At 44.4% G+C, this 13,273-nt stretch overlaps 1 protein-coding gene across 2 annotated transcripts in view; it reads right to left on the bottom strand.

The window, feature by feature from the left end:
• The window catches only part of RALGAPA2 (Ral GTPase activating protein catalytic alpha subunit 2), a 437,386-nt gene that overhangs the window by 337,116 nt on the left and 86,997 nt on the right, over window positions 1–13,273 (bottom strand). For both annotated transcript variants that reach the window (XM_019516125.1, XM_019516126.1), the window contains exons 5-6: window positions 8,569–8,612; window positions 6,803–6,980 (exon numbers count right to left, since the gene is read on the bottom strand). In XM_019516125.1, the coding sequence (XP_019371670.1) occupies window positions 6,803–6,980; window positions 8,569–8,612 (222 nt within the window). The remainder of the gene's footprint in view (window positions 1–6,802; window positions 6,981–8,568; window positions 8,613–13,273) is intronic.

The following is a 13,273-nucleotide window of genomic DNA, read 5'->3' as shown; positions in this document are numbered from 1 at the left end:
AGGCCCCCATGGTAAGGGAGGGAGTGGGGCTGGGGCAGGTGCTGCACAGACCCCCACCGGGAAGAGCCCAGCACAGCCCTGGCCCCAGGCCACAGCAGCAGCCTGTCCTGCCCCTTGCACAGATCTGGGGTCATATGCCCCCCATGCCTCTCCAGGTGTGTGCAGCGACTCAGTCTCACGTCCTGCCCCCTTCCCCACCACAGGGGCCTCAATCTGCGCTGCGCCCCCCCACCCCCCCAGACCCCTTCCCTCACAGCACACTTACCAGCCAGACCTGGCTGCTTTCTCCTAGCCGCCTGCATGCTGTGCTGCAGCTGCACACGGCATTTAATCGGCCATATTAGTTCTGCATACCCCCTACAACCTTTTTAAGCACCCCTAGGGATATGCGTACCCCTGGTTGACAACCGCTGATTTAACCAATAAGCCCAGTGATAACCGGTTAGCTTACCAGTTATCATTTAGTACAGGATAGGATACAGTATGGCAGGGAACAGGGGGAAGGGAAGGGAAATCACACAGTGCCCCAGCAGGAACCAGAAGATGGCAAGGCAGGCAAGAGGGAGGAAGGGAAGACGAGAGGAAGTGGGGAGGGGCAATAAGGACCAGTAGCCTGAGACTAAAGAGGAAAACAGCAGGTGGCCTAATGACTCCTCAATTAAGCAGTTAGCCGCTCATTCACAGGTGCTCCCTCACTCCCAGGTTGGTGAGGAGGGGGTTTCCCATGGGCTGTGTTGTCTGACTGGGCTTGTCACCACCTCCTCCCCACCCACCCCACCAAAGGGCTCTAGGAGGGGCTCCCAGCACCAGCTATGTCCAAGCTGCTATGTTACTGGTTCACTGTTTAACCAATATAATTAGAAGAGGTTAAATGGATATTTTTTTTTAATGATATTTACATCCATAGTATATATCAGGGTTTACCTTCCATGCTAGCCATCAAATACAAAAAATACCAGCAAATGTTTCAAAAGATATCCTTTTCTCAGAAGACAGTACTGTGGCAGGGGGAGTCCAAACTAACAAGTTCCAAGAAGAAAGGAGAGAGAAATGGAAAGAATTGATCAAAGGAATAGATATGAACCATACTAGCAGGAAAGTGTGGTTAACCATTCACAAACTGAGTAATGATCCAAAGAAAGTACAGAAATACAACAGCACAGCCAACCAGGTGGCTCATCAGCTTATAGTTAACGATAAAGTTTCAAACAAACAAGCTAAAATACAGATTCAATGGCAAACTGATCTGAAGGAAAATCAATTTAGCATGCCATACACAATGGATGAATTTGATGCCAAAATAAGACACTTGAAAAAATGGCAAAACAGCTGAATTCTATGACATACGCACGGAGCAGATCAAGCACTCTGGTCCCATAACCAAGTTACAAGAATTACACCTTTTTAACAACTGCTCATCACCCTTAGAATAACTAAACTATGGGGACACGGCCATATAATAGTATAACAGCTCTATTAAAGGCAGGGAAGGATGCCTCTGGCTGAGAGAACTTGAGGCCAGTGTTAACTGTATGCTATCTTTATCAGCTTTATGAATGCCTTATTCCCAATCACCTTTCACCTCATATGGCATGACATCTAACACCAGAACAAACCAGATTTAGATCAGGCAAGTCCTGTACTGGCCAAATTCTAAATATCACCCAGCATGCAAAAGATGGATTTGAGATCGGTGTAAAAAACAGCACCTGTTATTATCCCTATCAGTGGCATACAGCACAATCAACCACTGAAACTTGCTTGCCAAAATCTGTGATATAACACATGACTATCATCTAGTGCAGCTCATCCAATCTCTTTGAAGACTAGATGTTTTTATGTAGAATTGTGCAAGAAACAGTGCTGCTGGAGATGACAGAAAACCGGTATACATACTAGCACCAATCCTTTTTAACATTAACAACAATCAACCCATACAAACCAATACAAGGAGCTTCACATATGCTGATGATTAGGGATCCTGGTTTTCTATTTGCCATGAAAAAATGAAGAAAAATGCAGAATTTCTCCTTTAAAGGAGAAAAACATCAGAAATGGCAGGTTTCCCCTTGCAACCTCACAGAGTTCCAGCCTGTAAGGTGCTGGGTGGGGGGGAGGCCCGAGCAGAAGGAGGTGATCAGGCAGAAGTCGTCAGTTGCATATGTGCATTCACACATGCACATGGCAGCCAGGCAGCATGGAAAACACCACCTGCAACTCCCCATAGGTATGTCTGGGTGAGAGGGGATTGAGGCTCCCATAGTGAGGGAGGGAGTTAGGTAGGGCTGAGGCTGGGGGCTCTGTCCAGCTGGGGCAGTGCATGAGGCCTGGGGCCAGGCAGCAGTGCCTAGGCAGGGAGCAGGACAAAGCTGTGGGGAGCTCATCTAAAGGGGAGGTGGCAGTGGGGTCAGCTCCCCACCTCTGCACACACCCCTAAGAGGGCATGGGGGCATGTGCCCCCCAGATTTGTGCATGGGGCAGAAGCAGACGCAGGCCCCTGCCCTTCCAGCAGCACCCAAGCCCTGGCTGCTTCCTGTGGGAGGTGGCAGGTGTTCCAGCTGAAGCAGAGCACAGAGGCTGGCTGCCCCTTGCCCACAGGCAGCATGGACAGAGCAGAGCCTGAGCAGGGGTGGATGCGGGCTGACAGCTGCAGGCTCAGGGCTCCCCGCCCTGCTGCCCTCCCCCTGGGGGCTTTCACAGCCCAGCAGGCAGGACCTGGCACAGCAGAGCGGAGCAGGGAAGTTTCCTGCTGCCAGAAGTCACACGCCACACACCACCACAGTGAAGCGCCCACTGCCTACCCAGCAGCAGCAGAGGGAACAACTCCTTGCCACCACCTCCAGTGCTGCCAGGTGGTGCCTCACCACCATGTTGGTGCAGGGCTCCAGGCAGCAGCACAGAGCCTCCCTGTCCTGCCCCGCCACGACAGGTCCTGTTCACTGGGCTGCAGAGGCCCCTTGGGGGAGGGCAGCAGGGTGGGGAGCCCCAAGCCCACAAAGAGCAGCCCATATCTGCTAACCCCCACAGGCTCCGCTCCAGCTGTGGGGGAGCCAGGCTCTGCATTCTGCTCTGGCCACAGCAGCCACCAACAGGCAATAGCTAGGGCTCAGGTGCTGCTGGTGGGGGCAGGGGACTGTAGACCCAAGTCCCTCACCCCACAGCCCTGGCAGCTGGGGGCCTGCTCTGGCAGGGCTGGGGGAGTGGGCTCTGGGTGGAGAGTGAGAAGCAACAAGGCCAGGGGGTTGTGGGTCAGGAATGAGGAGCACCAGCAGGGCTGCAGGGCTGTGGCTTGGGAGCAAGAAGCAATAACATGGGCAAGGCATCAGCATATCAGGGCTCCTCATTGCCACAAAGCAACGGGGGAGGATAGCCGCAGCTGAACCCACGTCTTGGTGGGTGAAGGGGGTGTGGGAGCTCTGATTTTCTAAAACCCAAAATCAAATGCCAAAATTTATAGGCTTTTAGAATTTATTTCATTATAGTGACTGAGGCACTGGTAGGTTTCCAACTTGTTTTAAAACTGTAAATATATCAGTAAAACATTGCGTTTAACTCATACCTACATAGTGGTGTTTCATTTTAATTGTGGAAAAACAGATTTGGGGGGATTCATCAGCAAATTTGTGATTTTTAAACATAGAAAACTAGGATTCCCACTGATGATCTATGTATCACATTGTTAGAGAAGGACTTTGCTGCTGCTGAGAACTGACTAACGTGTGCTGAGCAGCTTCTTACATTACTATAATAAGAAGAGCCAGCTTTGCGCAAACTCAAGACATAGGCCACAGGCTTTCACTTATGCCATAGAGAAATCAAGCAGAAATTAATAAATCACCTGGGATGGAATCCCACTGACTAATCACCTGAACCCTGTAAACTTCGGAGTTATATTGGACCAAACACTTACCTTCAAAGCACATGTATAGAAAATGAAAGGGAAAGTCAGTGCCTGCAATATCATACTTCAAAGGTTGGCCACCTAAAAGTAGGGAGTGAACCCAGCTACATTACAAACCACCACTACTGCCTTGTGTTACTGCACTGCAGAGTATGAATGTCCTGCATGGGAATGATCAGTTCTTGCCATGAAACTAGATTCACTTCTAAATGACATCTATTGTGAAATAACAGGGATCCCTATGAAGCTGCAATCAGCCTCAGATTCCCATCAGCAGGCCAGAATGGCCCAATTTGGGTCTAGGATGGACCAGTGCTAGGACTGGCTGCTGCCACTACTTCTCTGCGCCATTAGGCTGTGGTGCAGCACAGGAAAGCTCCCTGCGCCCACTGCCTGGGCACAGCAGCATGGTGCTGTCTGCCAAATGTCACCGAAGTCCTAGTTCCACGGGCCAGATCCAATGGTTCTGTAGGTGGGATTTGGCCCATGGGCCATAGGTTGCTGATCCCTGCTCTGAGGAATTTTTGGATGATAATTTTTGGTGCACCATAAATTTTGACAGCATAAACTGAATTTAATATTAAAATGAGCACCTCAAGGGCTACTGTGCCAAGGGCATTATCCACATTCATTTTGAATTTAATTTAAATATTTATTTTAGAAAAAAGTTAACTGAAACTGCCATAGAATTTATAGAATTTCGGTCAGAATGCCACAGAATATGAGGCCCTGCCAAAAGCAGTACCTTTTCAGAGAACAAGATAACTAACATCTGATAAAGGATAAAATCGGAGGAAATAACTAGTAGGTGAATGGAATCATAATCCCTTAATCTATCTTTTGGGCTCGATGTTCTGATCAGAACAAAGATGAGACATGCAAATAGATATCTACAAAGAGCATACCTAATTAAATAATTAAGAACACCACAGAGCTTGCCCAGAGCAGCAACACACTCACAGATGCCCCTTTCTCGTGCAACATGATATAAAAAAACCCAAAAAAGAAAAAAAACAAAACAAAACCTTCCTTTTTCTTCCTCCTCCCTCCCAGTGCTTCTCATCTTCTCATTTTTTCCCCTTTGGACTCCTCAGTGTGGAGTGGTCCTGAAGTGAAAGCCTCAGCAAAGTGACAATTCCAGCATTTCCACTTGATCCATTATTAGGATCGATCTAATTGTTCTCAGCAAAATTCTGTGGAACTTACTACCCTCTTTGCAACACAAAAACCCAGATTTGGAGAACTCTGTGCATGTTGCAAAGATGTTTTACTATACTTTATCCAGACAGAAAAGAAAAGTCTTGAGTCTTGGCAATTAACCATTAAATTATTTTTCTAATAAGGGTATTTTAATTTTTGTGCTCTACACTGAGACACCTGTGACTGGTACCTTTTAGAAACCCACACAAGTTAGTCATTTATACTAACACACATATATACTAACATTAAGGCCATATAGCAGGGTGGGCAATTATTTCCGGCAGAGGGCTGCTTACCAAATTTTGGAAAGCCGTCAAGGGCGGCATGGGTAGCCCCGTCCCTTGACAGAGCCCCTGGCAGCCTGGCTCCACGCTCCTGCCACCCTGCTCTGGGTCCTGCTGGCACTGGCCCTGGTGTACCAGTGCAGGCTCCAAGCTCCCACCCAGCTGTCACTGCTCCGCACACCCCCTAGCTGCCCCTTCCTCCACCTGCCACAGCCATTTCCCTGCTCCTCCCCTTGCCTGTTTCTTGCTGTACTAGAAACTAGAATCCACAACCCTCTTCTGCTTCCTTATTCAGGAGATATACCTTCCCCCAAACCCAAGGCAAATTTATCAGAGACCTGAACTACTACCAAACCAGATGCCTGCTGAGAAAAATGAAAGCCTTACAAACTAACCTATCCATACCATCCAGACCAATCTGGTACCAAGATAAAAATTAATTTCTAGACCACTGAGAAAGTAGCATGATGCTCACAGCAAGACCAAAACTGACCTCAGAGGTGGGGACAGCTTTTGTTCCCAGGCAAAAAATGACACATTTAGCAGCGGCAAAGGTGTGTAAAAGCCTATCCTCAAGTACACAGCTAACTAACAGAATTCTACTGAATCTTTCAGTTGAGCCAATTAACTAGAACTGTTTACTCCACCAGTCCAATAGGAACAAGGATTTGTGTATATTGTATCCCTGCTGAGCACAGAACTGCTGCCAAGCCTAAGAATGATGCTTGGGAGTGTGATCCATGCCGCATGCTGCCTAACTGCTGGGTTTTTGCATGTCTGGAGCAGTAGTGAGTAGGTAGAGCTCATTTCATCATCAGCAGCCCTGGACTCAGCACAGAGGCAGTATACAAATTACCTAAATATCCACAAAAAGCACAAGAAGGAGTAATCCTGGAAAGAGAACCAAGCATTTTCTTTCCCCCACTGCCACAGGCCAAATATCCTCACCTCTGAATGTACAGAAGTGCTCTTGGTAGATCTTGAAGATGGTGTCTAATGACAATGTATGAAAGAGTTAAGAATGATTTTTCTACCTATAAACACCAACAAGTGTTATTTCCACAATAAGCTGAAGTTCAGCTATTTATACTGAATAGAACTTATTACGACTTATTCTATTCAGTGACAGGTCAAAATTAATCAGAGAAATGATGACCTAGGCAATTTATTTCTCTCTCTAACTGTAAGAAAACTAAAATGTATGTGCTGGCATTACAAAAACAGAGGGAATCTGGTGTTATAAAAATAATTTTATTGCATAATAAACTCAATACAAAATCTCAGATGCAATGAGGTACAAAGATATATAGAATGACCTATTAGATATTTTCCCCATAAGCCATACCTATAATTCTATGATTTAAAGATGAAAAGAGTGCAATACATTAGTCATGTGAATATTCATGATTTTACTTACCATCAAGTAAACTGGGAGGAGGACTAACGAGGGTATCCAGTGTACAAGCACCTCTTGATGACATAATAGGTGGAAAACCAGGCACAAGACATGCAAAAATTAACACTTGCTCTTCTGAACAATTTGTCTGAAGTCCTTGAAGCCAAAGAAGATACAATCGGATTCCTTCACATCTTATCTAAAACAAGAAAATTTTGTGTAAAGTGATATTAAAATAAACCTGAAAATACAGTGATGATACAATTTTAAGAAATTTGAAAAATTATTTACCAGAAATATGGTGAGTGATTTCGCTCCCACCATCCCCAGACAATCAGAGAATAATAACTGCTAGTTTAACCATGTAAAACAGGCATTACGAACTTAAGGTCCATAAACCAGATCCAGCCCATGGAGCTAGGTATCTTTAGCAGCATTCTGGTAGCAGGGGGTTTCCCTGTGCTGCGGCTGGGAGGCAGGGTGCTTTGTCTGTGCTGTAGTCGGGTGGCAGGGGAAGTGGCCATGGTGGCTGGGTAGAAGGTGCTGGCCCAACTCAGACCTAAGATGAGCTGTCTTTGGGTTGCCACTCAAAAAGTTTACTGACTGCTAGTGTAGAGGGTATGCCGGCACCAGAGATAAGGATAAGGATGCAGTTTCATCTAGCCAAAGAAACGCTCCCTAGAGCAGGGGTCAAAAACCTACAGTCCACAGGCCAGATCCAGCCCACTACATGACTTCATCTGGCCTGCAAAACTGGGATATCAGTGGCAATGTGGTGGCAGGAGAAATTAGCAGCATATAGCAGTACAGGAAGTGGTGGCTGGATCACAAGCATGGTAGGAGAAGTGACAGCAGTGGGAGTGTTACAACCAGCAGCTCATCTGCAGACCCAGATGCATTATGTTGCATCTATAATGTGCCTAACCTCTGCCCTATAGGGCTGTCACAATTTGGATCAACCTTGATGCTGTTTCAGCTTGAACCAGGAGTCAAACAGCTATGGTAACTCCAGAAAATTATTCTGCATCTGCCAAATTTAGCTCAGTTGCATGCAAGGTTCAAAACCTTAAAGTTGATCCTTGAAGGAAATAGAGTGGTTGTACTTCCTGCATACAGCAACTGATGATATATCATACCACATCAGGTGTGAAATCCTGACCCTGATAGCAATCAATGGGAGTTTTGCCATTGACTTCAATTGGGTTTAGGATATTGCCATAGTAGTCCAGGTATTTCCTTGAAAAACTCTACTTAATGAAATTACTATTCATGTTATGATTTATTTTGTATAACCCAATGATACAGGACCCTCAGTAAACTTTTAACAAAGAAAGCTAATAAATATGGTAGAATTCTAATTTTTGGTATTTGAATGAGAAAAAGAACAATGCATTAACAACTACTGACAAAAACAAAACTTTGCATTAAAACTAACAGTGTAATGTGTCAACCTTCTGGCTAGGGATATCTGAAGATCTGTTAACCCATAGAAACTGATCTTTTCCAGAGGCAGAATTAACAAAATGTATTATAGCTGTAGCAAATCATCCCATAAATATTACAATAATGAAGTAAACTTGTAAACCTAAGGAAAAAAATTGCGAACTAAAAACAGAAATACCACTTACAGGAACTTTTGTAATAATCAGTATACAGTCATTTGAAAAATGATTACAGCAGATTTGGAATTTAGATTGACAGATGCATTAGATTGACAGACATTACTCTACAGAACCAGTTAAACTGAAGCAGCAAGAAACACTAAACATATCGTCTAAGAGAAATACCTTTATAGAGTTTCCAGTGTGCAAAAGCTTTTTCAAAATGGATCCTGAAATTGAAAAACAAAACAGAAAAATGCATTGGTAAAATATGTGAAGGTGCCTGCTTTTGTCAAACATGCATGTTGGCTGCAAAAGACCATCTGTGCTGTGCTGCTCATCATACTACTGTTGCAATGTGCTTATTTAAGAAATATCTTAGGAAAAAAATGTAAAACTAATATTATATATGCTATATGCTGATGCACAGATGTAAAATAAAATTCAGTACAGCTTTGCAGCTGACATGTTTGTTTTACTCAGATGCCTGCTCATTTTTAAAGGAAGTGGAAAATGGTTGCTCTAACCAATGAGATTTCTAATTTTATATTTAAGAAAAATATTTAAAACAACTAAATTAACATTTTCTACATACATTTTACATCATAATTTACCAATGCTGACAAAACCAGAGAGGAAAAGAGTGCATGTTCACACTGTGTGTAATGCCAATAAGCTTGCAGATGCATAAACTCATGCAAAAAAGAAAAGAAAATCTGTTGTAAAATAATTTAATACAGGGGTTTAACATTTGTGTCAACTGCATAGAGTATCTATTTCAACCCGTATGAGCCAAAATTAGAAGCAACTGTGAAAATTCTGGTTTAATAATGTAATATAAAAAACATTCCAAATTTGAAAATGTGAAATATTGTCAGCTAAACTCTCAAAATAATATTGTCAGTGTTAAACTCAAAGAGAAGTAACAAGTTCATAGCTTAGTATCAATAAACTACTTTAACCAGATACTTAGATTCTAGTGAACAAGAATTAGCCATTCTATAATACTAAATTAATCCTACTGCACTAATAAATTTACATATTTGCTGTATTAGTGCACATGACTTAGGTAATAGCCAATCCAAATCATCTGCATGAAAAAATGAATGTGTCGGCTAGTATTGCTGGCATACTAAGTAAGACTACCTAAAAATTTGGTTAATGATGATTATATTTCAGAAATCAAAATACGTTAGTTATAAAAAGGCTGAGTTCAGCCTAATTTGCAAAATACAAGTTTACAGGAAATTGTCATGAAGCAACCCAAGCAGATGTCTCCTTTTATTTTCATCTGTGTTAACTGGAAATTTGACAACAGCTCTTTCCTTGACCTTTCATTTCCACCCATTATTTCTGCTGTCATCATAAAATCATTGCTCAGCTAGAAAACACAGTAGTTGATTAAACAGCAAAATCAATGTCAGAAACCAAAATGAGAAGCAGTACTTAGAAAAGCACCATGGGTCCAAATTATTTCAATAAGCAGCATAGTACACATTCTCTCCACTTCAGTGGTATTCAGAATTAGAGCTTTTCATTTTCACAGGAGTAATGAATCTAATATACTCTAATTACCAGGAACATTATCAAACTAAATATTTTAAAGTTCCAATTCCATATTACAAACAACAGATTTTTAAAACTAAAAGAACTCTGAAAATTAATTTTATTTTGTGGCCTCTCTCTACTCTTCTATTTATTTTTCTAAACTGTAAATCAAGACATTTGTACCACTGTTTGTAATTTTTGCACTAAAATACACACTCTTGTTAAATCCCTAAACTGTGACAAGTGAGCCTGTTTCAAAAACTGTGAAGCTTCATAAGGCAAATAAGCCTCTATCTCATTCTATTATTGGCTTCTCAAGTTTCATGTGGGTATAAGACTAGCTTCTTGCACAACTGATATTAAGGCTTTACAGTTATTAAAGAAAGACAAAATTATATTAAAAGAATGTTAATGTTTCAAAATCTAGCGTTCAAAACTTAGGGAATGCCTTCATCCAAGTTGTCAATGAAATCTTGATTCAGCTTTGTATGCATAGACTATGATGCAATCTTTAACCACGTGATGACATTTTTGCTTTAGGATCTCATTCAGTACAGAGAATGGATAGTGCCCTGGGAATGAACTCAAGCTGTTGAGGGCACAAGACTTATTTGTAGAATATCTCTCCTAATTTTGGCACACACTGAAGACACTGGAAGGTAGTGAGGTAGGCTATTTGCGGGAAGAAAAAGGATGGTCTTGCAGTTAGGCTAGCTGAATGATGCCTAAATAACTGGACTCTATTGCTGTTGTCACAAATCCATTAACAGGGAACCCCCACAGCTCAGTTTCTCCCCACTGCACTGTCACTTGCCTCAAGGAACAGACCTGAGGTTGCCCTGAGATAGTGCCCTAACCCAGCAGATCTTAGCCTCAAGTGGTCTTCACTTGTGGGTTATGGAAGAAATTGCAGGTCCCCCTCTCCATGGAGAGAGTCAGCCTGTGTCATGGGATGGGGTCCCCAGGGATGGCCCAAGGATTGGCCCTAGGGCTCCTTGACGTGCCAATCCTACCCAACAAGCACCCACTTTCTCACTTGCCATGTCTTGCTGGTAATTTTGATATGGGGAGGCTGCCCTTGATCTTACTGTCTGGACACAGTCTTGCTGGACCCCACTAAACGCTGTGGGTTCTTAGACCCCTTGGCGTCCTGCTTCAAAATGGATGATTCACGGGACACTCTCAGCCTTATGGGCTAGATGCACGGCTCCAAAACCACCCCTTTACCACATCTCAAGCCTTGCAGATGGTACTGACGTTGTCTCTCCTGGGCCTTGATATAACTTGGCTCCATGTCCTCACTGGGCTCTCCGCAGCCCTGTCTCTGCGCCCACACTGGCGCTGGGCTCTCCGCAACTCTGCCTCTGTGCTGAGGTCTGCTCATCCCCTTATCACCGCGCCCTTCTCTGGCACTGGGGTACCCACACTGTCGTGGGCCCCCAATGAGGCCTCCTCCTTGCCCAGTAGCCTAAGCCCAATCCACCAGTCAAACAGCAACTAAAATCTGAGCCCCTGGGCTATAACACAATATAAGCAGTTCAGGGTGTGTTCTGTCCCTTTAAAACATCAAACTTCTCCCAGCACTAATTGCCTTATAAGCCAGGGTCTCTGGTGAGCTCCTGGAGCCCCTTAATTCTACCCGGAGTAGAACAGGCAGCCAAGCCTCTCTGGTGAGCTTCTTCCCCTTTGGCTGCTGACTGAGAACTCCCTGTCTAGTCCCAGCCTTGGGGTTTATATGTGCCCAGGGCCCTGCCTCTTCCCATCAGCTGACTGGGTGCAGGTACAGGCTAATTTACTTGTTAGCCTGTTGCCTTAGTAACCTGCACTTGTGGGCTTCTGTCTGGCTCTTAAGGCCCTCTCCCTAGGCAGCTTCTGCTCTTACAGGAGCAGGCACCTTAGTGCCCTGTGACAGCCTGGAATATCACTCACCCAGAAATCACTCTCTCCACCAGCAATCAGTTAGAAAAAAAAGCAGTAAAAGGATTTATTACATAGGACAAAAAGAATTATGCAAACAAAACAGACCACAGGTCTGGAGTCATGAAAGTACAGATTCTTACCTTCTCATCTACCTACGCCTAACCTTTCATGAGAATCCTTACCAGAGTCCTCTGAATATTTGTCTTTGAATCTCTGGCTATGCAGGGTTTACTAACCCAGTGTTTCCCAACCAGTGTGCCACAGCAGGTGTGGCACGGCACTTTGGGCTAGACTCATACCCCGACCTGCTGCTACTATGGACACAGACAAACAGGGAGCATGGCTCCAGCCAGGCAGAGGGTGTGGCTCCAGCCCAAAATGCCATCTGACTGGTCTTGTGCCACCCCTCCCTGTCAGTGCCCAGCTGGCCATGTGCCACCCCCTCTTCCCCGCTCCACGTCCAGTGTGCTGTGGTGCTTTTTTATTTAAGTAAATGTGCTGTGAGACAAAAAAGGCTGGAAAACACTGTACTAACCCCAGTTACTAGGTTAGTAATGACCAAATCAACACAAAGGCTGATTTCTAACAGGACTAGATCTTGAAAAGTTTCCAAAGCTAGCCCCTTAATCAGCATTATTCTAATCTTCCATGAGTCACCAGAATCCTCCACAAGGTTCTGGTTCCTTGGCTACTTGCACTTCCTCAGCCTTTTGGGCCATTACTCTCAGATCCTTTCCTATTGTGGAGCTGATTCCTCAATTGCAGCCAGACAATGCCCAGGGCTGCCCACCCTACCAGTGGCCCCTTGTTTCTGCTATTATGAGAAACAAAGTCCTGGCCCTGGAACACAATGGCAAGGGACAATTAGCAGTTCCGTCCACTCCATGGCTAGTGACAGACATTACACATAAACCAGTTTAAGTGATCAGAACCTAGTTTAAACCTGTAACAGAACAGATGTTCAGTGCACGTAAACCAGTTTGAAAATAGCTGAAACCGGTTTGAGATAAACTTGGTTGAATGTAGTATCAGACTTAACTGATTTGGGTCAAACTGGTTTATCCAATATTTGTCTCAGACCCTTTGCTGTTTTAAGTTAAACCAGACTCCCCCAGCATCCTGGCATGCTCTCAGGGCTGGGTGGGGCTCTCCACTCCACAGCAGGGCTGGCCCCTCCCCTCTGCTCCTGGCTGCAACTCCAGCAAGACTCTGGGCTGCTCCCCCTCACCACTCCCTGCTAAGCAGAAATTCCCCCCTCTTCTCTGCCTTGCCTTGAGGTGTCTGTGTATTAGCTAGCAGACCACATGCTGGCTATGGTCCTGCTGAATCAATAGGCAGAATCAACAGGTAGCTGGTAATGTCCCTCTGTTGTTTTCTTAATGGGGTGATAAACATTGTTATCAATTCCCTGCTGGGCTAATCA

This window comes from Gavialis gangeticus, unplaced genomic scaffold, assembly GCF_001723915.1.
Source record: "Gavialis gangeticus isolate Ggan-Ray unplaced genomic scaffold, GavGan_comp1, whole genome shotgun sequence".
NCBI classification, from domain to species: Eukaryota; Metazoa; Chordata; order Crocodylia; family Gavialidae; genus Gavialis; species Gavialis gangeticus.
This window is presented reverse-complemented; position numbering and strand designations above follow the sequence as displayed.